This window comes from Monosiga brevicollis, genomic scaffold (genome assembly GCF_000002865.3).
Source record: "Monosiga brevicollis MX1 MONBRscaffold_24 genomic scaffold, whole genome shotgun sequence".
Lineage (NCBI taxonomy): Eukaryota > Choanoflagellata > Craspedida > Salpingoecidae > Monosiga > Monosiga brevicollis.
In genome coordinates, this window is record NW_001865061.1 from 118,399 (window position 1) to 142,959 (window position 24,561).

The following is a 24,561-nucleotide window of genomic DNA, read 5'->3' on the forward strand; positions in this document are numbered from 1 at the left end:
CACACACACACACACACACACACACACTCTCTCTCTCTCTCTCTCTCTCTGTCTCTGTCTCCTCTCTCTCTCTGTCCACACACACACACACACACACACACACACACTCAGGATGGCACCTCCAATGGCGCTGATGATGCTCATGATGATGGTGGTGGTGGTGCCAGTGGCAGCAGGGTTGAGGGTGGCGGCGGTGCAGCATACGGTGGTGGCAGATGATGCTGGGGCTCCGCAGTGGACCAACTTGCCAGCGTACTTTGACTCGTTGCAGGCTGCCGGTGAGCAGGGCGTGGAGGTGGTCGTCTTTCCCGAGTTTGGGCTGTTTGGCCCCGACTTTGACAAGTCCTGCTCCAAGCCCAGCGCGCCCATGCCGTGGTGCCTGCCGCTCTTGGAGGCTCCGATCGGCGCTCTGCCCTGTACCAACAGCTCGTGGAACTCCATCGTTCGAAACATGAGCTGTCACGTGCGCGAGGCCAATCTCACGGCCATGTTCGATGTGTGCGAGACGGCCAACAATGGCACGGCCTACAACACCGCCCTGGTCTTTGGACCCGATGGCGCAATCGTGACGGCATATCGCAAAATGCACCCCTGGTTTGAAAACTGCTTTGCAGCAGCGGATAACAATGAGATCACGCTTCGCTTCCCAACCCATCCCGAGCCCATCGGCATCTTTGTGTGCAAGGACATTTTGTATAAAACCCCGGGACCCGAACTCGTGGCCAAGGGCATCAAGACCTTTCTATACACCGTGGCCTTGTCCGTGGTCGGTGCCGAAGCCGTGAGCCTGTGGTCCAAGGAGTACAACGCAACCGTTGTCAGTTCCAACCTCGGCCTGGGGCAATCCGGTGTCTTTCGTGATGGTCAACGCCTCACGCCCGCGCCCTCCTCGAAACCAGGCTCGGATGTCCTGGTTATATATGACTTGTAGCGTGCTCCTGGTACGATGCTTCATCATCATCATCATCTTCATCATCGTAGAATGGTCTCTGTTATCCCTCCCTTTTTATATTCAATTGAAATCATCTAACACTCTGGACGAGCCGCGATGAGCCCACCGGTGGGGGGCATGAGCAGCACTGGCATGATCATGGGCGCGAAAAAAGCGAAGCGAGGGCGTGGGGCGACACGGGTGGCTAGTAGGACGAGGCTTTCAAGACACTGCTGGTTTAGCGTTGTGGAGATTCGTTGGTATTGTCCGAGGCCTGGGGGCCCACCCAGCGGTGGAGTTGGCGGAAAAGGCCTCGGTCAGGTTGTGTGCGCAGGGGGTAGTGAACCTGGAGGGTGCGCTGGAACGCGATATCCTGCGGTTGCTGGCCAGCCGTGGTCAGGAGGCACCCGTGGATGCGCACGTGGCTGTAGAAGCGAGGCGCCACGCTGCGCGTGGCCGTGTTGTGAGTGTCATTGCCGTGCTTAAACCCCTCAAGGGCTGCTTCCAGGTCCGGACCGCGGAACAGGACCAGGTTCCCCCAATCACCTCCGGGACGCTGCTCGGCTGAGCAATAGGCAATGACTTTGTTGGGGTCCAAACGCGAGACGAGGCTTTGGTCCAGGCTCCAGCAGGCGGCCACCGTGTCACAGTCCTCTGAGAAGCGTTCTGGCATGCGAGGGCGAAAGCCAATGAAACCCACAAACGCCGTGGGATGGTCAGGCGTGGCCTGGTCAAGACGAGCGAGAACTTCGGGTACCGGGGCTTTGAGAATGACCCGGGCAAACCCCGCATTGGCCGTGCAGCCGCCGCTGCCGCAGGCGGTCGTCGCCTTGTCGGTCGGCTGAGCGGTGTGAGGCTCTGGCATCAGCGGGTACCACAAAGAGTGGCCGTCATCGGGGTGGTTGTAGTCGTTCAGGGCGGGACCGGCCAACGTGTTGTCGTTGACGGCCTGGCAAAAGTGGCGCAGCGTATCAATGAGCCGGGCCAGAAACACGGCGTCCGTGTCGAGGTGGCCCCGATGCACGGGCAAGGGGTGTCCAGTCTGGTCGGTCACGGCGTCGACAAAGGGACCAGGCACGGACGAGTCTAAAGATGTGGAGCCGCCCTTATCAGCGGCTGGTGCAGGAGGCCAGGCGGCGTGGATGTCGCGTTCGAGGGCCAGGATGCGGGCCCGGTAGGTATCAAACGTGAAGCGCGGGCCGGCGGGCTCCAAGCGAGCAATGTGGAGGCGGTGGCGAGCGGCCACGACGGCGGGATCGGGATCTTGAGCGGCTTGCTGCAGGGCCTGTTGCAGGCGGGGGACGAGGCTGGGGTCGCGGTCGGCCAGGACGGCACTGGTGACATAGGGAAGGGCCAGAGCGGTGGGACTGTGGCCGACGATGCGAAGGCCACGCAGCACCTCATCTGCGCCTTGCTCCTGGCATAGGAGAGCCAGGGTGACGGCATCAATTGCGGCGAGGCAGGCCCCGTGGGTGCGTTGACGCAAGTGCTCGAGCGAGGAGGCGTGTGCCCCAGTGGTGACGACGCGGACGTGTTGAGCGGCGGCACCAAGCCAGGCGTAAAGCATGATGCAACCAGAGAGGGAGTCTTGGCCATTCACGGCGGCGACACAGCCGTGAAAATCGCTGGGGCTGTTTCCTCGGACATCATCGCGGGCCACAATGACCGAGCAGTAATGTCCGTCGCGACATTCATCAACATCATAATGGGGCACAGCAACGAGGCGGAAGATGTCTCGATGGCCAGAGACGAGGGGCAGGCCGCAGGTCTGGTAGAGCGGGGCCAGGACGTGGCCGTTGAGGCTGGCAGCCTCGAGCAGGGTCTCGGGTTGCCGACACAATTCTGCAGGCAGCTCCTTGGTATCTGGCACCGATGCCTGGCTGGAAACTTTTGCAAAGGCACGGCGGATGGCCTGGTACCAAACGTCATGGGCGTTGGCCAGTCCTGGAAGATCATACATGGGCAGGGCGGCCACAAGTTCGTGGTGCCCTGCAGCCTTTTGAGTGCTCATGCTTAAGGGGGAAGGCGGAAGGCGGAAGGAGGGGAGGAGAAGGAGGAGAAGGGGAAGGAGAAGGAGGAGAAGGGGAAGGAGAAGGAGGAGAAGGAGAAGGAGAAGGAGGAGAAGGGGAAGGAGAAGGAGGAGAAGGAGGAGAAGGGGAGGAGAAGGGGAGGAGAAGGAGAAGGAGAAGGAGAAGGAGAAGGAGGAGAAGGGCTTGAAAAAAAAAATGCGCCGAGTGGGCGTTGTGCGTCAAACTTTTCAAAAAAAAAAAAAGAAAAAAACGTCAAAATCTCATGTGTGTGATCACATCCAACGGCTAATGTGGGTTGTGTGCTACTCGCTGCATCCGAGGCCGTGGTTCTACGTCTCTGTGAGTGTGTGTGTGTGTGTGTGTGTGTGTGTGTGTGTGTGTGTGTGTGTGTGTGTTGGGAGATCGATGGCCTTTGTGGAAGAGTCTATTTGATCGCATCAACTGGGTGTGCGGCGGGGAAGCGGCGGCGACGGGGTAAGACCGTTGTCCTCATCGCATCCCTTTTGTTCTCGAAAGACCAAGAATAGGTTTCGGAGGAGTGAGGGGCGAAGTTTCGCCGGCTTGGCAGAGGGTGGGGGTGCTGAATGGCATCAGGATGAGACGCGTGTGGACGGTTACAGCACATGTTCTTGGGCCAATGTACTTGAAACTGCTCAGGACAAAGGCCGGGTTCCCGGCTCAGGGTTAGCCAGGCTGCCATATGTACGCTAGCCGCTCTATGTGCCCCCGCCCTGGCTTACATCATGTGTATGCCACTATAAATCGACCCCCAAAAGACCCGAAAACGGCCACCCACACACGTTGAGATGCCTTTTGGCTCGAATCTGTCATCATTCACACTTTGAGTAATAAAGTGTGATATGTGCCAGACTTACCTAGTCATCGTTCCCTCCAGAAACCTTTCCTTTTGGGATCCAAACAAAGAAATACAAGAGAGACAAGTGATGTGGGACCATTCTGACAAATTCTACCAGCTAAACCCCTAGCCTTACAGAGACATGTTCCGAGCACCTCCACCCTTGGGTTTCTGGAGGTTGACCATCAAATATGGAAACGGCGGCGGCGATGGCAGCGGCGATGGCAGCGGCAGTGGCGGCGGCTGGTGAAGGCATTCGACAACGGTGTAAATGAGTTGATTGAGATGGCTCATTACCGACCAGCAGCTCCACCATGCTAGCATCTAGAATATGATGCTTGCTCTTGTTCCGATGTAGATGCGTCTTCCTATGGCGCTCTCTCTCTCTCTGCCTCTCTCTGTCTCTCGCTCTGTCTCGGTCACTATGACGTCTTGTTGGCGCCAGAGGATCCAGCTGTTCCGTCCTTCCTCTCTACGCCTCGCCCTGATGCTGCTGGACGGGCTTTGGGCTCGGGCCATCTGACAGATGCACACCCTCCTCTTTGACGTTGCCGTCATGGCGCCGTGTAGCTGTTGCAGCAACACCAAAAGCACACACACACACACACACACGCACACACACACACGTGAAGGGGTGAATCAGAACAAAAGAGCTTTTGTTCTCGCAACACAGAGAGAGCGAGAGACAGAGAGTGAAGAGAGAGAGAGACAGAGAGAAAGACAAAGAGAAAGACAGAGAGAGAGACAGACAGAGAGACAGACAGAGAGAGCGAGAGCGAGAGAGAGACGGAGAGAGAAAGAGAGTAAGAGAGAAAGAGACAGAGAGAGGAATGATCGCACAACCAGAGGTACATTCAGTTTCTTTGGTTGACCAGGTCAGTGCACACACACAGTCTAAAGATTAAAAATGGCAGCGGGTAGAGTGATGATGATGATGGTGATGATGTTGGGGATGAGGGCGGCGGAGGCTGGCAGGGTTGGATCTTTGGAAGGGGTATCATCGCCTGTATGTGTATGTGTACGTGGGTGAGGGTGCCAATCTGTATGCTGTCATGGCTCGCACGAGCACGGCTGCCGGCACTGATCTCTCTCCTCTCTCCCTCTCTCTCCTCTCTCCCTCTCTCCCTCTGTGCTTGATGCCTCTTGGTGATGGCTCAGAGCATCCGGCCGCTCCCTCTTTTTCTTTCTCTTCCACCTTCCCCCTTGTCTTCCCGTGTCGTTCCTAGTACGATCGCGCCTTTTCCCCCTTGTTCTTCTTCTCTCTGTCTCTCTCTGTCTCTCTCTCTGTCTCTCTCTCTGTCTCTCTCTCTCTCTCTCTCTCTCTCTCTCTCTCTCTCTTTTTTTTTTTTTTTTTTTTTCAATGTGTGTGTCTCTCGTCCGTGCACGTCCTTCCCTCCTTTTTTCTCTACCCCATGTCATCTGAGTTGCTCGTGCAAATGTGTGGACTCAACTGTTGCCCCCTTGTTCTTTCCGCGCACCTCTGGCGACACACATCGTTTTCTATCACCAGTGTCTTCGCTCTCCCTTTCCTTCTCTGTCTGTCCCCTGACGTTCTTCTCGCTCGCGCCTTGTCAAAGCTGACTGATTTTGCTCACTTTGATCGTCCAATCCTGCTCCTTCTTGCAGATCAGTGCTTTTGTCAACGTGTGCCATACCTCCTCTCCCGACTCGACAAAATGATGAAGCTTGCGCTCCTCGTGCTGGGCCTGGCCGGCATGGCCAGCGCTGCCTCGGTCACCTGCTCTGACCCTGTCAGTAACAATGGCCGCGTGACCGCCAAGTGCGGCTCTACCACGTAAGCTACCCGCGCCCTCCGCTGCACTATTCACACGCCCACAAGATTTTGAATCGGCTCGCACCCTTTGCACCAACTCTTCTTTTTTTTTTTTTTTTTTCACACCAACTCGTTTGCTGCGCCGACAGCTATGATTTGACTTGCGCCTTCCAGACCAAGGACACCGACTACGTCTCTGTGCTGGTACCCAACGGTGACAACGGTCAATACATCTTCTACCTCAACGCCAACCAGGGCCTCAAGGCCGGCTCCTCGGATGTCCAGTCAGTTGGACCACACACGCATGCTCTCCTTGATGGTTGGCCCAATGATGTTGCCTTCAAACTGACGCCCTCGCCCTTGCCCGTTTCCTCCTGTTCCTTCCAAATCTGTAGATACTGTGCCTCGGTTGATCCTCTGAGCCCCACCGTGAGCGGTGGCTTTCAGGCCGACTACAAGCAGGGCGGCTCTTGCTGGTCCATTGGTATGTCGCTCTCCTACCGCTGTCTCTTCGGCGTATGCGCCATTCCACTGCGCTCGTTTTTTTTTTTTTTTTTGTTTTTTTTTTCCCTTTCCATCAACGCATGTCCAAATCCATTTCACAACGCCTCATCGGCATCCGCGATCGTCTTTTCCTTTTTGACTTGTAGGTGACATCACCCAGCAGACCTGGATTGAGGCATCCCCCGGACAAATGCAAATCCTGATCAAGGGTGGTACCGGCAATCGCCAGGCTGCCATCTACGTTTCCTGCGATGAGAACGCGGTACGATCCATGGGCACTGTTCATCGAACGGCTGCGCAAACGCTTGTGGGCCGTGTCACAAACCGCCTCGCTTCCACCTCTTAATCCTTACCTGCTTCGCCTCCGCCCCATCGGTCACAGGCGGTCCCCAACGTCACCTATGTGGGCGAGAATGATGCTACCAACACCTACCAGTTTGAAATTTCCCACCGCAGTGCCTGCACCGACTACACCCCCGGCGACTGCAACAGTGCCCCCGCACCCACCAAGAGTCCCAGTGGCAAGAGCGGCCACAAGAAAACCGATGTTGGCGCCATCCTTTGCGGCGTCTTCTTCGGCGTCCTTGGTGGCTACTTCATCTTTGGCTTTGTTATCCTCCACTTTGTCCAGAAGAACCCTCCCAGCGAGAGCGTTCCCAACAAGGAATTTTGGGTGTCACTCCCCGGCCTCGTCCGTGATGGCTTTGCGTTTACTCTTGCTCGTATTCGTGGCCAGAGTGCATCCACCTATCAAAGCATCTAAGTCGTCTCAGAACCATGTTCGCACCTCCTCTTGCTGCCGGAAGACCAGGCTTCGGAGAGACCAGGCTGCTTATTCCTGGCCGTTGCCGTTTGGCATCCAAGCCGTCAGGCTTACAGGCAGAGCGTGTGGTGCGCGCATGTACGGCTCAATGTCTTGAACCGGTGACGTTTTGGTGTTTCTTGACCTTTCCCCTCTTCTTCTTTTTTTTTTTCTTTTTTGAGGGGTTTGATGTTTGAGGACAAGCATGACCTTGATGTCTGGCCTTTATCCTCAACTTGGCGTGGCACATGCCATGTCAATCCCTCTCTGTTTCTTCCTTTGTATTTTTGCGTTTTTGTTTCGTTTTCCTATCCTCTCTAGGTCGGACGGGAACGACTCGTGCATGAACCCTGTTCGTGGTAGTGCTTCTCCTTCAGAGAGCATGCCGTGTAGACCAGATGCGCTCGCTTCCGTTCAAATATTTTCTCCTTTCACTCTGTCATTGGTGTCGTCCCTTTTGCTCGCGCTGTACTTTGGGGTTGGGCGTTATTCTAGACTTTTGCCCCCCTTTCCTCTTTCGCGATAGAACCAGTTGAGATGAAACTCATCCCCTCCTGCTTCCCTTCCCTGTGGTCATCTGGTCCCATCCAACACGAATGAGAAGATGCCGGTTTGAGCAGGGAATTCAATTACAGACTGGCAGAAGACAGAACAAAGCGAGAGGGTGTCGTGGATTGAGAGCGATTGAGAGAGACTCTCGCACACGCATGGAAGGGAGCATTGAGTAGGGAAAGGAGAGAGGGAAATCAAGTGGGTTGTGTTCTCTCTCTCAAAATCTCTTCTCTCTGAATCTCTAAATCTCTCTCTGAATCTCTCTGAATCTCTCTCTCTACAGCTCTCTCGAAATCTCGAAATCTCGAAATCTCTCTCTCTCTGAAATCCCTCTCTAAATCTCAAATCTCTCTCAAATCTCTCTGAATCTCTCTCTCTAAATCTCAAATCTCTCTCTATCTCTCTGTCTGTCTCTCGCTCTCTTTCTCTCTCTAAATAACACACACACACACACACACACACACACACACACACACACACACACACACACACACTTTTTTTTTTTCCATCTGCTCGGGACCATGGCAGCGGCAGGTGGGGAAGAGGCATTGCCTGTGGCGCCGGCGGACATGTCGGATAGCTTGCGGCTGCTGGAGGATGCCATTGATCACTACCGGCACCGACATGAGGCTTGCTTGGCTCAAAGCGCTGGAGGCGAAGCCGACCCGTCGGCCATTACCGTCAACGTTCACCCAGATGTCCAGGTTGGACCCGCTCGCATGGCTTGCAGTGGCTTGGGTCGCCGCCGCCGCCGCCGCCGCCGCTATGATCGTGGCTTTTGCTCCCCCTCCCCGTACAAATACGCAACGTGCCTTTTGCTTTGAACTCGATGACCTTGGGAATGCTCATGTTTGGGGTCTGGGAATTACCTCTCGCGCCGATCTGCTCTGCCATCATCCGACATCCAGGTTCAACTCAATCGAGAGGATGAAAGCACTGTACGCTTGGCCAACGGCACGGTCATTCAGCATCGGTATGCTTGCCTCGATCGCCGCGTCTCGTTTCCCACCGTCTTGCTCCTTCTCTCTTTGTACCGGATCGATTGTTCAAGCCGGATCGTCAACCTGGCCTCAACTCGGCAATCCTTGTCCCATCGATCCCTCCCCTCTAGCTTCAACGGCACCAAGATCGTGTCCTTGCCCGACGGTACCGTTGTGGAAATCTTGTACGTCAACAACTCCACCTTAACGTGCATCTTTTGCGTATCCGCGTGCGCAGTCCTTCATGAATGGTGATTCACCTCGAACCCGCCGCCTTAAACCGTGCCTAGGCTGGATGGTACCCGCTACATCCGCAATGCGAGGACCGGGACCATATTGACAGAGACAGCCGACGGCGCCCAGGTATACCGCACAATGACAGGCCTTTTCTTTGCTCTCACTGCTCCAGCCACCCGAGCCTTCAGCCAATGCGTTTCGGCCGACTCATGGCCTTTTTTTTTCTTGCTTGGAATCCCACCATGCCTAGAGCGTTTCCAACCCGGCACAGACCCCACTCCATAAACCGGAAAAGCGGGTCGGCTTTGGTAGTCTGGCGCCCTTGTTGGAGAAACAACAAATGTACGCTTCGACAACCAACAACGCTGAACACACGGGTACTGCTCAGTCGCCTGCGTTGGACAGCACAACCAACGCCAGTGCTAGCCCCAGTCCCAGTCCCAGTAAAGGTACCACTGCCTCAGCTTCAGCCATGGACCGATCGGCCGTTGAAGAACCTGATGAGGATCAAGATGCGTCCCTGGATGAGCCAGATTCTGAAGACGATGTTGATAGCAGCTCAGATGAGGAGGAAATCGATCGCAAGCCCAGCCTACCAGACGCCGCCTCGGCCGCCTCGGTCGTTGAGCATGACAATGTCATTCACCAGGGCTGGCTGTTCAAGGTCCGCGCCTAGCCTGGCCCGTGCGCTACGCAGCTCTACCTTTTGCCGGTGACACGCCCGCTTAATCCAGGTATTCGTTTTGTCTTGTCGGCATGCGTAGGAGGGTGGCCAAATTCGTAGTTGGCGCCGGCGCTATTTCGTCCTGCAGAGTAACGGCCTGCTCGTCTACTTTCCCGATGCCCCACAAGCTTCGGGTCGGAATAGTACCCCCATCAACGCCATTGACGTTGTAGGAGCCGAGGTACGCTCCACGCCGACCAATAGTTCACATCACATACGCGAAACTCTTGACATTCATTTTGTGCCCTGGCTCGTCACCCCCGATTTTGCGCAGGTGACACAATCTACCAGCAGTAAACGTCCCCATGGCTTTATCGTCGCCTCGGATCAGAGTGCCAAACGTCGCAGTAGTGCCACCAATAAGCGCGAGTACGGTCTTGCTGCTCATTGTCTCGTTCAAAACTACAAAGCTGGGACTGCGCTCACCAACGGCCTGCCACTCATAACCACGTCGAGTAGAAAGTATGTCCTTGCTGGCAGCAGCGATGCTGACCGTGACGCCTGGATGGCACGGATCCGCTACTGTGCCGCCCTCGACTCGCAGTCGCTGGATGGTACAATCCTCCCCGTCGCGCAGCACTCTCTCGCATCGCGTTTTACAAACTTTGCACGTGGTATCAATGCCTCCAACAAGGTTTGTGCTGACGGTATCTCTTGTTGATTGTTGACATTCGGGCCAGGTTGCCCCTTTTCCCCGGCTGTCCGTTCTTTTTTTTTTTTTTTTTTTTTTTTTTCTTTCTTTTCAGCCTGACCTTTTTTGGGCTATCGCATTTTGCAGGTCCGCCAGCTGGTCTCGAAACAAAAAATTCGCTTCCAAAAGGATGGATTTGATCTCGACCTGACCTACATCACGCCCAACATTGTGGCCATGGGCTACCCGGCGGAAGGGACCGAAGCCGTCTATCGCAACCGCTACGAGGATACCCTGCGCTTCTTGGAAGAGCGGCATCCCGGGGCCTACCGTGTCTACAATCTTTGCTCCGAGCGCGCTTACCCTCCTTCACGGTATGGCCGTCATGTCTATCCATTGGGTGCAGTCGTGGGTAGCGCCTCCATTCGAACGGTAATCCGGCCTGTCCAACCACCTACAGGTTCCACAACCGTGTTGGCGTGTACCCATTCGACGACCACAATCCAGCGCCACTGCCGCTCGTGTTGGCGTGTTGTGCGGACATTCATGCCTGGTTGGCTGCCAATCCCGAACGCAACGTAGCTGCCATCCACTGCAAGGCCGGAAAAGGTTCGTACACAACACTTCGTTTGAGCTTTCAAAGTGCTGCCGTCCAAACAGGAAGCACTTTGTTTAACGTTGTTTCTGTGTATGTTTGATCTCGTTTTCAGGCCGCACCGGGCTCATCATTAGCTGTTATTTGATGTACGCCGGCATTTGCCCGGATCCGGACAGTGCCATGACCATGTTTGGCGCTAAGCGCACACATAACGGCAAGGTAGGTGCCCCGTGGCTTCAAAGAGAGACCATGCGGTTCGGGCATGCCTCAGAGAGACTTTTCGTGTCGCGTGCCCGTTGGTCCCATGCCAAGCGAACATGTTACATCTCAATCACCGGCGTCGCGCTGCTGCAGGGGGTGACCATCCCATCTCAACGCCGTTATATCCGCTACTTTCATACTATGTTGCAAGGGGATCGTACCGTGCCCCCGGCAACGCCATTGACTCTGACAGGCATACGTCTGCATGGCGTCCCCAACTACGACTTTTCGGGTGGTTGTCAGCCCTACTATCAGGTCTACCAAGAAGGCGTGCTCATCTTCTCTTCAAAGCCCGCGGAGCTGCGGCAGCTTCAGGCGTACAAGCGCCAAACCCATCGCGATATCCGGTTCGTGTGCTTGTCCTTTTGCTAGTCACTCGTGGCTACCAAAAGTTTCCTCACTTTTCCTACGAAACAAATCGTGTAGCTTTTCGTGCAATATGGCTATCGAGGGCAATATCCGCATCGAGCTGTGGGACTGTGACCGTGGCTTCCATTCCGAAGAGAAGATGTTTGCTGCGACTTTTTTTACCGGCATGGTTGAGGGGACGTCTCTGCGCATGGTTCGCCAAGAACTGGACGGGGCGCACAAGAAGAAACACCTCAAGATGTTCGAACCCCAGTTTGCAATGGAGTTGACCTTCAAGTCTTAGTTGGCGCTCTCGCCCATGCTGGCCTGCGTGTTGCTACCGTTGTTATGCTTCTGATTTGACAGGCAGACAGGTTGACAAAAATCAAGATTCAGATCCATGATAATCGATCCCAGACGGAAAATAAGATAAAAAATCTCGATCAGATGTACAATCTGCTGTCATGTTCCAAGATGGCAATGGCGAGTGTGTACATCATTGACACGGGCTCATGAATACAGAGGCTAGTTTTAATTGGTGGAGGCCCCTGAGAGGACGGCCAAGGATGGATAAAACAAAGTGCAACACACAGCGACAATCATCAAAGAGAGAAACAATGGGTTGAGCGTGCGAAACAAGACGCTGCCTTGTTGCTGCTGTGACCCAGCAGAACAAAAAGGTGGACGCAACGCCAGAAGGAGTGTGCAAGCTGTCTGGTCAATGACCAGCAGATGACGAGAATACATGAATCACATGGGCACATGAACACGGGTGACGGAACACAAGAGAGCAAGAAACCGCTTCCGACGGAACTTTGGGCCGGTGGAAGTGGCCAGCCAAGTGTTGTTGGTCGGCTTGTTTACCCTGCAGACAAAACATGACGGACACAAGGCAGGAATGAGCTGGTCAAGGTCAGGCGGTTGGGAAAGCGTGAGGGCTGGACGGGCAGGTTTTTGCAAACGCACAGCTCCAATCATCATCGTCGGGCATCTCCTGGACAATCTCAGGCAGGGTGTGGTTCAGGCTCATTAGCTGCCGCTTCATGGCCTTGATCAGGCTGTTCTTTTCACGCAGTTGCAGGTGCAGATCCTGGAAGCACCCAAGAGGGGAAAGTGAAATCTGGCAAAATGAGCCAAGGGTCTCAAAGGCAAGCGCGATCACAGGTACATACACTGAGGACATCCTCTTTGTTGGCCAAAATAATCTCCTTCTCAGCCAGAGCATTCTCGTGGTTGGCCTGGGACGACTTGACGGCGGTGATCTTATCCTGAATTTCGCGGATCTGATCCTTGGTAATCTTGAGATCCTCGCTGTCGTCCTCAATCCACTTTTCGTACATTTGCGTCAGACTGCCACGTGGGAATCAGAGGTGAGCGCAGTGTCGGGACATTGTTCACCTCAAACTGGTTCGCCTTGAAAGATGAGAAGCCAAGGCATGCTACAGGCAAGGCTTGATGGAACAGATGCAACAAAAACTCACGCTTCCTCGTCCTGTTCGAGCTGCTTCTTGGCCTCTTCGAGGGCCGTGTTCTTCTCCTTGAGCTGAGAGTTGGACTCGGAGACATGGTTGGCATTGCGCATTGAGCGCTGCACAGCCCCCTGCTCCACGCGGTAGAACAGAAAACCACCGCACACCACCAACACGGCTAGAAATACCAGGAGGATCGAGCCCCAAGGTGAGAAAGAGACTTACAGTGCTGGATCGACAAGAGGGAGAAAAAAAATCCGTCCGTTCTCTGCCTTCCAAGTCACCGGTGGCCAAAAGGCAATTCATACGTACCGACAAAGATGCAGAGCTGCTTGGAGAGGATCAAGTGATCCTTGCCAGCCGAGGTGACCAAAGGATTATGGGGTGCCATGGCAAAGGTTCAAATGCAGCCGTGCAAAGTCGACACGATGTCTGCGACATGGCAGGCCATGGATCAAACAGCGATGAGGTCAGACAGCCGCTATGGTTACTCATCTGGACTCGAAGGCACGGACAACATGGCAAACAAGCGACCACAATCCCAGAGACGCCAAGGGACCCGAAGCAGAAAAAACAACTCGGAAAAGGCGCTCTGGAAGTTTGGGCGGCATGGGACTCGATGACTCGACGACCCTCGCCACACGCAAAGCACACGACCACACTGGGATTCCGATGCAAAACACCACAACAAGAGCTGCCCAGCAAGGATGGGGTTCCGCCATCGTGCCGTCGCCGTCGCCGTCGCCGGCATCACACACGCGCACACATGTGACGATGCACAACCGCCAGACAACGCCACACAGCAAGCCAAGAGACAATTCCCCACTGCCACACGCATCACCACCCACACGACCACAATACAAAAATGTTAACAATTCAGCACCTGGCGCCGCTGCCGTTCACAACGCCCCGCAACGTGCAACCCAACGAGCACGCAACGCAGCGCTGCCCTTTCACACACACACACACACACACACACACACACGTTCCCTCTCTCTCTCTCTCTCTCTCTCTCTCTCTCTCTCTCTCTCTCTGGTTTTCTTACAGCAGTTGAGAAACCCAAATGCCATTCAAGTGTGACGCTGTACACACTTGAATGGCAACACAAGTGGAACGAATAACACACTTTTGGACATGATTGATGAATGTCGTTTGGTAACGGGGAGGAAAGGAATGTCAGCAAAAGGAAGGTTCTGTATAACTGTGCGACTGGTTTTTCATTAGGGGACTATACACGTTTCTTTCAAGAAGCAAAGCCTGCTTGCATGCTACGGTCGCCAGGAAGGTTTTCACACCAAGCCATGAGGCCTACAGTCGAGGCCAAAGGACTCGATCCGTCTTGTTTCACGGCAGAGGGACAGGACTAGGGTTTGAGATACTACGGCCTGTTCATCGGTCTCGGCATTCATCTCAGAGACAGGCATCTATTCGTTACACACACTCACACACACACACACACAAGGAACAGGCTTTTCACTTGTTGAAGCAGGCACAGGGGGAAATAATAATAATATTATTATGAATACTTATGAGCAACCTCATGGCTCGGCATCAGGACGTTGGCGTGGCTCGAGACTGTTGCGCTTGCGGGCCTGCGACAGGGCTTTTAATGTGCCCTTGGTGGGCGGTGTCATTGTATCTGGAGGGGAGGTGGGATGGGAAATTGCACGGCGCTGGGGTCGCGGCGACGTGTTCGTGGACGCGGCGGCGCTCGTCGTCTCACTCGCACTACCGGCCGGCCCCGTTGTCCGTTCCTGAGACGACGGCGGGGTTTGCAGCGCCAGGCGTCGCTGCAGCCGAGGCGACGACTTGGGCGTCACTTTGGGCGTCGCGCGAGGCGTGTTGCGTGGTGTGCTCCGCGGCGTGCTCCGTGGCGTGCTGGTGGCCGAGTTGGCCCCCGAACGTGATCTTCGCGAACAAGAGGGAAACCATGAAAAAGAAGTGAGCTATGGTAGCCAGCATTTCTGTATTGACAAAAGTCGTTTTTGACCACCCACTTGTTTGCACAACTTACACGCCACGCCCACCGCTGCCAGGCGGCTTGAGAAGCTTGCTCGCCGCTGTCGCAGCACGGACGTTTCGTGCAGCTGCTGCAAACTTTTTCGCAGAGGCTCGATTTTGCTTGTCTTTCTTGTGTCGCGCTGCCGTAGAATTGACCTGCCAGCACCCGCAACACCAAGATCAACTTGCGTCACGCACCCCCGACGACGTCGACTTTCAGCATGCCACCGCGCTCGTCGGGGTTTGAGCAAAAGCCCGTACCTCCGTCATGTCCTTGAGCTCGCGGAGAATCTTGCCAGAGTAATCGCGGTGCACCTGCAAGCTCAAATGGCCCCGCAGCCCTGCTTGCTTAATGGTCTGTCCAATCTGTGCTGCCGTCTTGTGTGTGACAATCTACAAGCCGAGGCAGGTTAGGGGGCTGCGCGCACCGCACACCTGCACACGCCGATCGTGCCCAAAGGTTCCGAGGCGAGGCTCAACAACCAGACCTGGCCGTTGACGCTGAGAATGAAATCACCCAACTGCAGGCCACCGGCACAAGCAGCTGGGCTGTGCTCCTCAATCGAGGCGACGTGTGGCTGCAGCCCATCCACGTCATCGCCACCCTCTAGCTCAAAGCCGTAGCTAGACGTCGCACTACCATCCTTTTTGAGCTTGTCTGCCCGATTCCGCGTCAGCTTGACTGTATGATTGGCCTGTAGCAAAAGGAACACAAACCACCACAAATTTCAAATGCAAGATGGGGGTGGGCCAAAGCTGCCGGTTGGAGGCAAGGACCATAGCTGCAGGACGTCAGAGCTTCTGCGTACCTGGCGGATTGTACGGTTCCGCAGGTTTCGGTCCAACTGCGTTTTGCGTCGTAGCGCTGCTTCCGCTTGTCGCTGACGGTCTTCTGCCTCTTCCTGCTCTGCCTGCAGCCGACGTTGCTGCTCCTTCTGCTCCCACTCTTGTTGCAGCAGCAAGGTCTATCAACAATGACACCCACAAATCATGAGTCCGGAATCAAGAACGGCACATGCCACACAAAAGCAGCTCTGGGCTGTTGCACCAACCTCGGCCTGCAATCGCTCGGCTGCCTCTTCAGCTTCGCGGCGCCGCCGCTCAGCCTCGAGTTTGGCAGCCTCCTCGCGCTCTTTGGCAGCCAGGGCAGCGGCAGCCCGTTGCTCCTCAATTTCTCGCGCACCGGCTGCCCGTTTGGCCAGCTCCACTTCCTCAAGGGCCTGCTCCAGCTGTGACTGAGCAGCCTGTAGCTCTTCGCGCACGCGCTCTGCCTCGGCTTCAGCCTCCATTGCCTGTGCTAGGGCACGCTGTCGAGCAGCGTCGGCTGCCTCGGCCTCAGCAGCTTGCTCTGCTGCGTGGGCTGCCAGGCGTTGGAGTTCGGATTGAACACGCTCACGATCCGCCTGCATCGCGGCAAATTCGGCTTCGGCATCCGCTTTGGCTGCTTGCGCCTGCTGCAACGCTGTCCGCAAGTGCTCCTCGACCTCGCGACGCCGTGCTTGGCTATTTGCCTCGGCTTGCTCGATTTGCTGCGCGGCTTGTGCTTCAACGCGCGCCACCCTTCGATTTGCCTCCTCCATGGCCTGCGCCACACGAGCCTCGGCCTCATCCCAGGCTTGCTGGCGGCGCTTGTCCGATTCAGACACAGCAGAGTCGGTTTTAGCAAGAATGGCGGCGCGCTCTTCAAGGGCGCGCGTGCGCAACTGCTCTGCCTCCTGATCCAGTTGAGCGCGCTGCAAACTCAATTGCTCCTGCAGCTGACGACGATCTTGGTCGAGGCGGGCTCGCTCTGCGGACAGATTTTCTTGCAGCTCGTGCAGCTGTTGTTGCTTGATCTGCAACTGCTCGCGCAACTGCTCGGCCTGTGCCGCGGCTGCCTGGGTGGCCAGATCTGAACGTGTACGCAGAGCCTCCTCCTTGAGCTGGTATTCATGCTCCAGTGCTTGTAGATCGCGGCGCCGCGTCAGTAGAGCTTCCTCGACCTCGTTTTGCTGTTGGCGTTGCTTTGTCGCCTCGCTCGCAAGGGCTGTGAGCTGTGCACGCAGCTTTTCGAGGTCTTGCGCAGCCACAACTTTTTGTCGGTTTTCACACTCCTGCGCTTCCAGGCGGGTCTCGAGCGCACGTTTCTCCTGCTCGAGCGCCGCGAGTTGTTGGCGTGCTTCGCGTAAAGCGTCTGCTTGAGCACTCGATGCCTCTTGCCGTTGCTCCTGTTCTTGTTGTTTAGCTTGCTGTGCGACCGCCGTGGCAAGCTGAAGCTCAAAGCGACGATTCATGTCGTCCAGGTGCCGCTGAAGGACTGCATCGAGCTCCTTGCCCACCGCGCTGGCACTGAGAGCCGGTTCGGGTGGTGGGGTGAGATCGCGCAGTTTGTCTTGTATCTGATGTGGATGCCGTGTCACCAATTCCTGTAGCAGCTGTCGGGCGTGACTTTGCTCATCTTGAACATCACGCAGCTGTTGGAGAAGCGCATCCTGAAGCTGGAACTGTTTTGAATGTTGAGTGAGCTGAGCTTTGGCAAGCTGCTGTTGGCTCTGCTGCTCCTGCTGGATGAGTGCATCCAAGTGCGCAGCGAGGCGCTGGAGCTGTTCACCGGGGGAAGGCTCTGAATGAAGGTGGGTGCTCAGGCGATGCACTTCCTCACGCAAGGCGGCAGACTGCTCCAGCAGCGTCTGCAGCTGGGCCTGTACCTCCTCTTGGAGGGCACAGACGTCAACCATGCGGTCAAGAACGTTGTCGACGTTTCCTGCCACGCCGTCATCCCGATCCATTAGGTTGTGCACCTCCACCCGCACCGACTCGAGCTTGACGGTCAGTCGCTCAGTCTGGTTCTGAAGGGTATGAATACCACTGAGGCATTCCGCCACCTCGATTGAAGCGCCGTCGGCAGTCGCAACCGTCCCATGCTCATCGTGTTGGTGGCTGCTGACGCCATTAAGGGCCTTTTCAGTCGGGCGCCGGGCTGGAATGGAGACGGGTGGAGGAGAGTCGGGTGAGGGGTAATGTGAGCCCGAGGTTGTAGACTTGTGCTCCAGCCGGTGTTGTTTGCCAAGGGCCTATCGAGCGCGCCATCGGATGCGTTGAGGTCGGTGAGGCTTGCACGCGTTTTGGACACTGAAGAAGGAGTGGTGAAGTTGAAAAGGTACATGGTGTCGTTTTGTATGTGTGTGGGTGGCCGTGGTGGTGGTGTGGTGGTGGTGTGTGTGGTGGCCGTGGTGGTCGGAGGGGTTCAATGACCGTGGATACCTTGTGGTTGTGCGTGGTGGTGCATTCGCAGATGGCTGGGGCTTCATCGCGGATGGTCAGGCCAAATCGGCGGAGCGGCCGCTCGCAGTCGACGCAGTAACAGTGGGAGCAGAGCAGGTCTAAGCCATCCACCAACTTGAGGTGGCCCGCGTTGTTGCCACAAACGACGCACTCGACGTCACGTTGCACAACATCACTCAACAGATCATGCAGGCCGCCCCGTAACATGGTGCTGGTCGCTTCACCAGCCAGGCTGGTGCCGCGGGGGACGGGATGTGATCAAATACGCCAATGAAACAAAGTTTGGATGAATAAACTGGGTGTGTCTTTGGAACGGTAAGGAAGCGTGGATGCGGATGCGGAGGCGCGGGGGGCACGCCAGAGTGCCGAGTAGCCTTGAGACAAGGCTAAGACAATTGCAGAGTTGGGTGGAGTCGTTCGTTCGTTCGTTCGTTCGTTCTGGGCAAGGTTTAAGATTGAGATGAGACACGAGCGTCAACGCGCGAGCAGCAGCGCTGTGGAAATGGCCAGTATCGCTTCTCAACCATTTGCTGTCCTCACAGAACGCGGCTGTCAGCAAGGCCTCTTCGCCTTTGAGCGCTGACCGTTTTTCTTCTGTTCTCCAGCCAACACCAGCGCAACGGTGGGGCGGGGGTCAGACAGCAGTTGAGGCAAATGTGTGTGTGTGTGTCTGTGTCTGTGTGTGTGTTACGCGCGCACCCAGCAAGGCATCATCAGGCAACTGGATGCATGCAAGCAGTGATGTGCGCCTGTGCATCTCGGGCCAACCCTTTGAATTGCTGGGCAACGCGCCCCAAGGCCCACTCAGCTCACGGACATCCTATCCATCATCAATCTACCATCCATCAGAACCGATTCGAGGCGTTGAGGTGGCTGTCCGCTGAACCAAGAAGAGTTGACCCGCCGCCCCCCGATGCCATTGACCCGCACGCACAGACACACACACACACACACACACACACACACACACACACACACACACACACAGTCGCCAGTGTATTGAAGCTCGCGTCGTTTGTGCAGATATATTTTCAGTTTATGTAGAAATCAATGTCTATCCTTATACACTTTTCGTTGCAAATAGGATGGTTATGTGACTCATGATTAAACGTAGAATACTGTATAGCTTTTACTGTTTTGTTAATGTGTAACATATTAGTTTGAGTAGATTATTGAATAGTTAAATACGATATATTTCATCTGACAATTCGAGTTTGTTGATGATTTTTTCTCCCGATCGCACACACACACACACACACACGGACGGACGGACGGACGCCGGCGGTACCAACCAGTGGACATGATGGGGCAGGGTGGGCTGCGCGCTTTGGCGGCGGTGGTGGCGGTGGTGGGCTTTGGACTGGGGTCTTGTGCAACGGCAAGCAATGCGCTCAACTTGACGCTGCTCACGGACGGGGTTGATGAGCTTGGCGCTCGCTGTTTGGATGGCTCGCCAGGTGAGCATCCGCCCTTGATGCGATGGCTCATGCATGGCTGCCCTGGTGATTGATGAGCCTGGTCCAGTCTGAGGTGGGGGAGGTGTTTTGATCTGCTGAGTCGCTCACCTTGGCCTGCTCCCTCAGGTGGATACTATTGGCGGGCGGGATCGGCGGCCAACGCGACGAAATTTCTGCTCGTGTTCAACGGGGGCGGCTGGTGCTACAGCTTGGAAGACTGTGCGGCTCGGGCCAAGACCAACTTGGGCACCAGCACCCTTTTCGAGACCACGATTCAAGGAGACGGCATTACCAAGAATGATCCCGGCTTCAATCCGGATTTTTCATCGTGGAACGTGGCCTATCTCTACTATTGCGATGGCACGTCCTATGGCGGCAATCACTCCGAGCCCGTGCAGGTGGGGGACCAGACGCTCTTCTTCCGCGGCCTGCGCATTCTTGAAGCCTTTCTCGATCATTTGCAACGGCATCGCGGGCTGGACAGCGCCACTGAAGTGTTTTTGAGCGGTCACAGCGCCGGAGGCTTGGGCACGTACATGCATGCCGACTACGTGGGATCGCGTGTACCCGCGGGAGCACTTTTTGGCGCCATCCCCGATGCGGGTTTCTTCATGATGAACAACACGGTCGGGGGCCGCGACCTGTACCCGGCCCAGATCCAAAACATTTCGCGGCTTGCCAGCGTCGTGGGAGACGCTGATTGCATGGCGGCCAACGCTGCCGAAGCCTGGCGATGCATGGCCACACAGCACGCGCTCCCGTTTGTTTCCACGCGCCTTCACATGATTCAGTCAAGCTACGACTCCTGGCAGCTTTCAAACATCTTTGATGTCAGCTGCACCCCCAAGTACAGCAACAACACGTGCTCTGCCAACCAGATGGATCAATTCCAGGTCGGTCCCGAGCCCCACCCAAGGCCCTCACCTTTTTTTTTTTTTTTTTGCTTCTGTTCACGGCCTGTGCCGGCTTGTCTCATAATGCCCCCGGCCACCACCTGTAGGCCGTGCACACCACCATCTTGGGACAGATTCGTGCGACCAATAGCACCCGTCATGCGGTGTGGAGTGATTCCTGCATTGCTCACAGTCAGGCGTATTATGGCGACTACTTTAACAACCCGAGTTGGCAGGTGGGTGGGCGAACGCTACAGGCCAGCATTGGTGACTTTTACCGCGCCCTCAAGGCCGGTACCACCGATCTCAGCCACCTGCAACGCATTGATGTGGCTGAGTGGCCAGCCAACAAGGCATGTGCCTGATCCATCGAACTCAGCCTCCTCCGACTGTGCCAATGGCGCGTCAACTTCTTCCTTTCCCCTCCATCACTGAGACATACGCGCTGTGGTGGAGATGAACATTGGCCGGCCAGCACGGGAAACAACTGCACGATAGGAGGTTTCCCCTCAGCCCTCTCCCAACTTTGTCTGCCCGTGCCTATTCTTTCCATTGACGTGTCCCGCATCAAAATTACAATGTTACATAACCCCAGAACTTCAAACTCTCATCTCTCTCCCTCTCAAGAGTTGCTCTCTCTCTCAAACTCTCTCAAACTCTCTCTCTCTCTCTTTCTCTCACTCTCTCAAACTCTCAAACTCTCTCAAACTCTCTCTCTCAAACTCTCTCTCTAACGCTCTCTCTTTGTCACACGTGTGCGTCAGCCATTTTCCTCTCTCTCTCATTCTCTCGCTCTCTCTCTCTGTCTCTGTCTCTCTCTCTCTGTCTCTGTCTCTCTGTCTCTGTCTTCTCTCTCTGTGGAAACTGGCAAGATGTCGGCGCGCATGTTCACCCCGACCAATCAGAAGCTGTTGACGAACATTGCGGTCGTGCGGCAGAAGAAGGGGGGCAAGCGGTTTGAGATTGCTTGCTTCAAGAATAAGGTCCTCTCCTGGCGCAACAAGGTGTACGTTGCTTGCGCCCATGCTGCGTGCGCGCGACTTTTGCGTGGTGCAAGTTCTTGGACGCGTGTGTGTCGGCTCCCTTGCGTGCACGCGGCGGATTGATGTGACCTCTGCTTTGATGGACTGCAGGGAGAAGGATATCGATGAGGTGCTGCAAATTCACACCGTGTACACCAACGTGTCCAAGGGTGAAGTGGCCAAGAACACCGACCTGCAAAAGGCCTATGGTACCGACGACCACACCAAGATTTGTCGCATCGTATGTCCAGCGCTTGTTCTGGTGTACTCTCGCTTGTTCGCCGTGGGCCCGCGGTATCTGTCTGGGTTTCACTCGGCCTCTTGGTGGCGGCCCTTGGGGATGTAGATTTTGGACAAAGGAGAGCTGCAAGTGTCCAAGGAGGAGCGCGATGCACAACTCGGAGCCCTGTTCAAAGAAGTGGCCACCATTGTCGCGGACAAGTGCATCGACCCTGCCACGGAGCGCCCGTACACGGCTGCACAAATTGAGCGTGCCATGCGTGACATCCACGTCTCCGTCAAGCCCACAGCCAGTGCCAAGGCCCAGGCCCTTGATGTGATCAAGAAGCTGGCCGAAACCATCTCCATTGCTCGCGCCAGCATGTCCGTCCGCGTCCGCCTCCCACAGCGTGAAGCCAAGCGCGTCAAACCCTTGGTGCTACCGCTCACCATCGCCCTTGAGCATGAAGATTGGGACGATGACCTGGAGCTGGTCCGTATCACGCACGCCGCGGTTCTTCTGACTGGCACGGTCCTGCACCTCACATTGTCGTACCCGTCGCTCAAACGATGATAGGAGTGCACCATTGACCCAGGCACTTTTCGTGCACTGACGGAGCTCGTGGGTCATGAAACCAAGGGCCAAGGGTTGGTTGAGATTCTCAGCGTCAAAAACGTGGCCGAGGGCGACGAAGTCTTGTAGATCCGGCCGCATTGCGCGTCAAGAATTGTTTGTTTGCTAATTTTGCTCTGCGCGTGTCCATTCTTACATGTACGTGTGTGTCCGCTTCCCGTGCACCCCCAACATTGAGGCCTCTCTTTCGGGCCAGCGACGCTGCGCGTCGTTGTCATTGGCTGCGTGAGACGCCACGCTTCGGGCCTTGCCAAGTTTCATGCTTGTCTACCAAGTTGACGCTCAAGACAATTGCATGATTTGACGCAACTCAATTTCAAAAACTTTTGATTTGCTGAGCTTGCTTGAGCGCCAGCATGCAGCTGTCCACCTTTCTCGCAGAGACTCACGGCTGACACGGCATACAGCAGGCTGCGCTGTGAACCATCGTACTCGGTACAGGTCAAATTGCTCCAGCGTCGACCACGGAAAGGCCATCAGCCTAATTTGTCCATCCAAAGCTGCCATAGACCCCGAGCAGGATGATTTGACTGCCCACGATGCTGCCCAAGGCATAGCGCCAGGGTTGCAACGTCCACCGAGACCAAGCCGGCGCCTTGAGTGCGCGCGCCACACTGTCTTTCTCGTTGAGCTAGAACAGTAGCAATGCAGAAGCACAGGCAACAAAGGACGCATCGTGAGGGGAAGGCGGCATGCCGAGTCGGCTGCGCCGAGCAATGACCCACCTCCTTGACAAAAGTGGAAACGGTCGTCAAACAGCCAGCAAAGCCGGTGATCAAGCCGTAGATCACGGTTGTACCGCGCTCCCAGCCGTCCTCATTCCCAAAATCGCCACGCAAAAGCACGGCTAGGAGCACGGCCACGACCAACGTGCCCAGCATATTAGCATAGAAGGTACCTAGGCGTGAGGTCGAGTTGCAAAACTGTGTTGCAAGCCACACTCGTCCTGCGACACCTGACAGCAAGAGGCGTGGAGGAGCCAGGTGAAGGCAAGGTGGTTTTTGCTGTGCAAGGGCAAAAGATGCGCCACCAACCAAAGGGGGCAAAAATGAGTGCCATGACCAGGTGATGCTCGCCGAAAGCGATGGCGAGCCCCAGTATTAAGCTACCATCCAGCACGAGGCGGGAGCGAGCCAATGGCAAGGCGATTTCAACCAGATTAGTGGCAATGAGAAGGCCACCATGAAGAAAGCGAAGACGGTGTTACGCACATTACCCCACACGCGGCCGCGATGGCAGTGAGCACAGACAGGTGCTCGGGCAGCCTCTCCGGGTTTGACTGAAAAAGATCAACTGGTCAGTCCGGCTGAGGGTACACTGTAGCCCTACTGTCATGCCTTGATCCCCATGTGGATGGGGGCAAACATACCAAAAGTCTGCGACCCATGGCAAAGCCGCCAAAAGAGGCCAGCAAACCCGTAAAAATGATCACAAAGTAGCCATAGATCTAAAGGTGGAGCGGCGCACATCAATCAGAAGTGTACCGGGAGTCGACAAGGCGGCACCTTGGGCTGACCTGGTCACCGGTGGAGAGGGTGTGCTGAGCGTCGACTAGGCGTTGGGCAGCGCTGGCCATCCAAGAGGAGAAGGTGGTCAGGGAGCCACAAAAGCCCGTGCCCACACCCAGGGCCAGCTCTGAACGGGGTTTTAAAAAAAAACATGGGCGGCATCAGGGCTGGCAAGGCGTGTAGGACGACTGTCATCCCTGCTGCTGGCCGGGCGGTCCGTGTGGCGACTTACCATTGTGCACGGGACGGCCAGCAAAGAAGCGAGTGCTGGCACCAAGGATGAAGCAGCCCAGCATGAGGGGAACGAGCGAGGCAAGGGCCGCAAACCCCGACTCGTCCGCGACCCTTTGCAACCCGAAGCGAGCTGCAGCGCCCAGCATTCCAAGCAGCGCCAACAGAGCCCATTTCAGCTTTTGCCGAGCCTGCCAGGCCATTTCCTCGCGGTCAACCACCCGATCCTCAACCGCCGCCGGCTCATCCTCCACCTCCACCGTCCCCGATGAAGCACCGAGCACCGAGCTTGACCGCACCACCGAGCCCCTGGAAGAACCAGCCCCCTCAACCCCCTCCACTGACCCCGCCCCCAACACCCCCCTCCCCTCATCAACCACCACAGCCACATCGCCACCCTCCCCTCCCCCCATCCCCCTCACCCCCTCCCCCGCCATGCTGACAATTGACAACATGACATTGTGTGTATGTGTGTGTCTGTGTGTGTGTGTGTGTGTGTGTGTGTGTGTGTGTGTGTGTGTGTGTGTGTCTGTGTGTCTGTGTGTGTGTGTGTGTGTGTGTGTGTGTGTGTGTGTGTGTGTGTGTGTGTGTGTGTGTGTGTGTGTGTGTGTGTGTGTGTGTGTGTGTGTGTGTGT

At 55.9% G+C, this 24,561-nt stretch overlaps 9 protein-coding genes across 9 annotated transcripts; 5 read left to right on the forward strand and 4 right to left on the reverse strand.

Annotated features, from left to right (window-relative positions):
* Positions 1–50: 50 nt before the first annotated feature.
* MONBRDRAFT_33759 (uncharacterized protein) lies at positions 51–931 on the forward strand (the record flags this gene model as incomplete). Its single annotated transcript, XM_001748543.1, has 1 exon — positions 51–931. The coding sequence occupies exon 1, from the start codon at positions 113–115 to the stop codon at positions 929–931; it is 819 nt and encodes a 272-aa protein (XP_001748595.1). The 5' UTR covers positions 51–112.
* Positions 932–1,843: 912 nt separating this feature from the next.
* MONBRDRAFT_28133 (uncharacterized protein) lies at positions 1,844–2,942 on the reverse strand (the record flags this gene model as incomplete). Its single annotated transcript, XM_001748611.1, has 2 exons — positions 1,844–1,880; positions 2,014–2,942. The coding sequence occupies 2 exons, from the start codon at positions 2,940–2,942 to the stop codon at positions 1,844–1,846; spliced, it is 966 nt and encodes a 321-aa protein (XP_001748663.1).
* Positions 2,943–5,493: 2,551 nt separating this feature from the next.
* MONBRDRAFT_10808 (uncharacterized protein) lies at positions 5,494–6,858 on the forward strand (the record flags this gene model as incomplete). The annotated part of the gene is made up of 5 exons (XM_001748544.1): positions 5,494–5,612; positions 5,741–5,875; positions 5,987–6,075; positions 6,242–6,357; positions 6,478–6,858. 5 exons carry the CDS (start codon positions 5,494–5,496, stop codon positions 6,856–6,858), a joined length of 840 nt encoding a protein of 279 aa, XP_001748596.1.
* Positions 6,859–7,970: 1,112 nt separating this feature from the next.
* On the forward strand, positions 7,971–11,532 carry MONBRDRAFT_10809 (uncharacterized protein; the record flags this gene model as incomplete). The annotated part of the gene is made up of 11 exons (XM_001748545.1): positions 7,971–8,153; positions 8,358–8,614; positions 8,720–8,792; positions 8,917–9,330; positions 9,479–9,571; positions 9,665–10,024; positions 10,169–10,395; positions 10,482–10,630; positions 10,732–10,838; positions 10,974–11,227; positions 11,307–11,532. The coding sequence occupies 11 exons, from the start codon at positions 7,971–7,973 to the stop codon at positions 11,530–11,532; spliced, it is 2,343 nt and encodes a 780-aa protein (XP_001748597.1).
* Positions 11,533–12,141: 609 nt separating this feature from the next.
* MONBRDRAFT_28135 (uncharacterized protein) lies at positions 12,142–12,810 on the reverse strand (the record flags this gene model as incomplete). The annotated part of the gene is made up of 3 exons (XM_001748612.1): positions 12,142–12,318; positions 12,401–12,578; positions 12,710–12,810. 3 exons carry the CDS (start codon positions 12,808–12,810, stop codon positions 12,142–12,144), a joined length of 456 nt encoding a protein of 151 aa, XP_001748664.1.
* Positions 12,811–13,180: 370 nt separating this feature from the next.
* MONBRDRAFT_28136 (uncharacterized protein) lies at positions 13,181–13,777 on the forward strand (the record flags this gene model as incomplete). The annotated part of the gene is made up of 1 exon (XM_001748546.1): positions 13,181–13,777. The coding sequence occupies one exon, from the start codon at positions 13,181–13,183 to the stop codon at positions 13,775–13,777; it is 597 nt and encodes a 198-aa protein (XP_001748598.1).
* A 458-nt stretch (positions 13,778–14,235) lies between these two features.
* MONBRDRAFT_10811 (uncharacterized protein) lies at positions 14,236–18,169 on the reverse strand (the record flags this gene model as incomplete). The annotated part of the gene is made up of 7 exons (XM_001748613.1): positions 14,236–14,605; positions 14,712–14,854; positions 14,960–15,091; positions 15,187–15,393; positions 15,508–15,663; positions 15,751–17,751; positions 17,942–18,169. 7 exons carry the CDS (start codon positions 18,167–18,169, stop codon positions 14,236–14,238), a joined length of 3,237 nt encoding a protein of 1,078 aa, XP_001748665.1.
* Positions 18,170–19,265: 1,096 nt separating this feature from the next.
* On the forward strand, positions 19,266–22,494 carry MONBRDRAFT_38375 (uncharacterized protein; the record flags this gene model as incomplete). Its single annotated transcript, XM_001748547.1, has 7 exons — positions 19,266–19,419; positions 19,546–20,312; positions 20,420–20,548; positions 21,185–21,318; positions 21,446–21,575; positions 21,681–22,046; positions 22,131–22,494. The coding sequence occupies 7 exons, from the start codon at positions 19,266–19,268 to the stop codon at positions 22,254–22,256; spliced, it is 1,806 nt and encodes a 601-aa protein (XP_001748599.1). The 3' UTR covers positions 22,257–22,494.
* A 174-nt stretch (positions 22,495–22,668) lies between these two features.
* Positions 22,669–24,129, reverse strand: MONBRDRAFT_10813 (uncharacterized protein; the record flags this gene model as incomplete). The annotated part of the gene is made up of 5 exons (XM_001748614.1): positions 22,669–22,818; positions 22,913–23,110; positions 23,557–23,634; positions 23,704–23,822; positions 23,928–24,129. The coding sequence occupies 5 exons, from the start codon at positions 24,127–24,129 to the stop codon at positions 22,669–22,671; spliced, it is 747 nt and encodes a 248-aa protein (XP_001748666.1).
* Between the last annotated feature and the right edge of the window lie 432 nt (positions 24,130–24,561).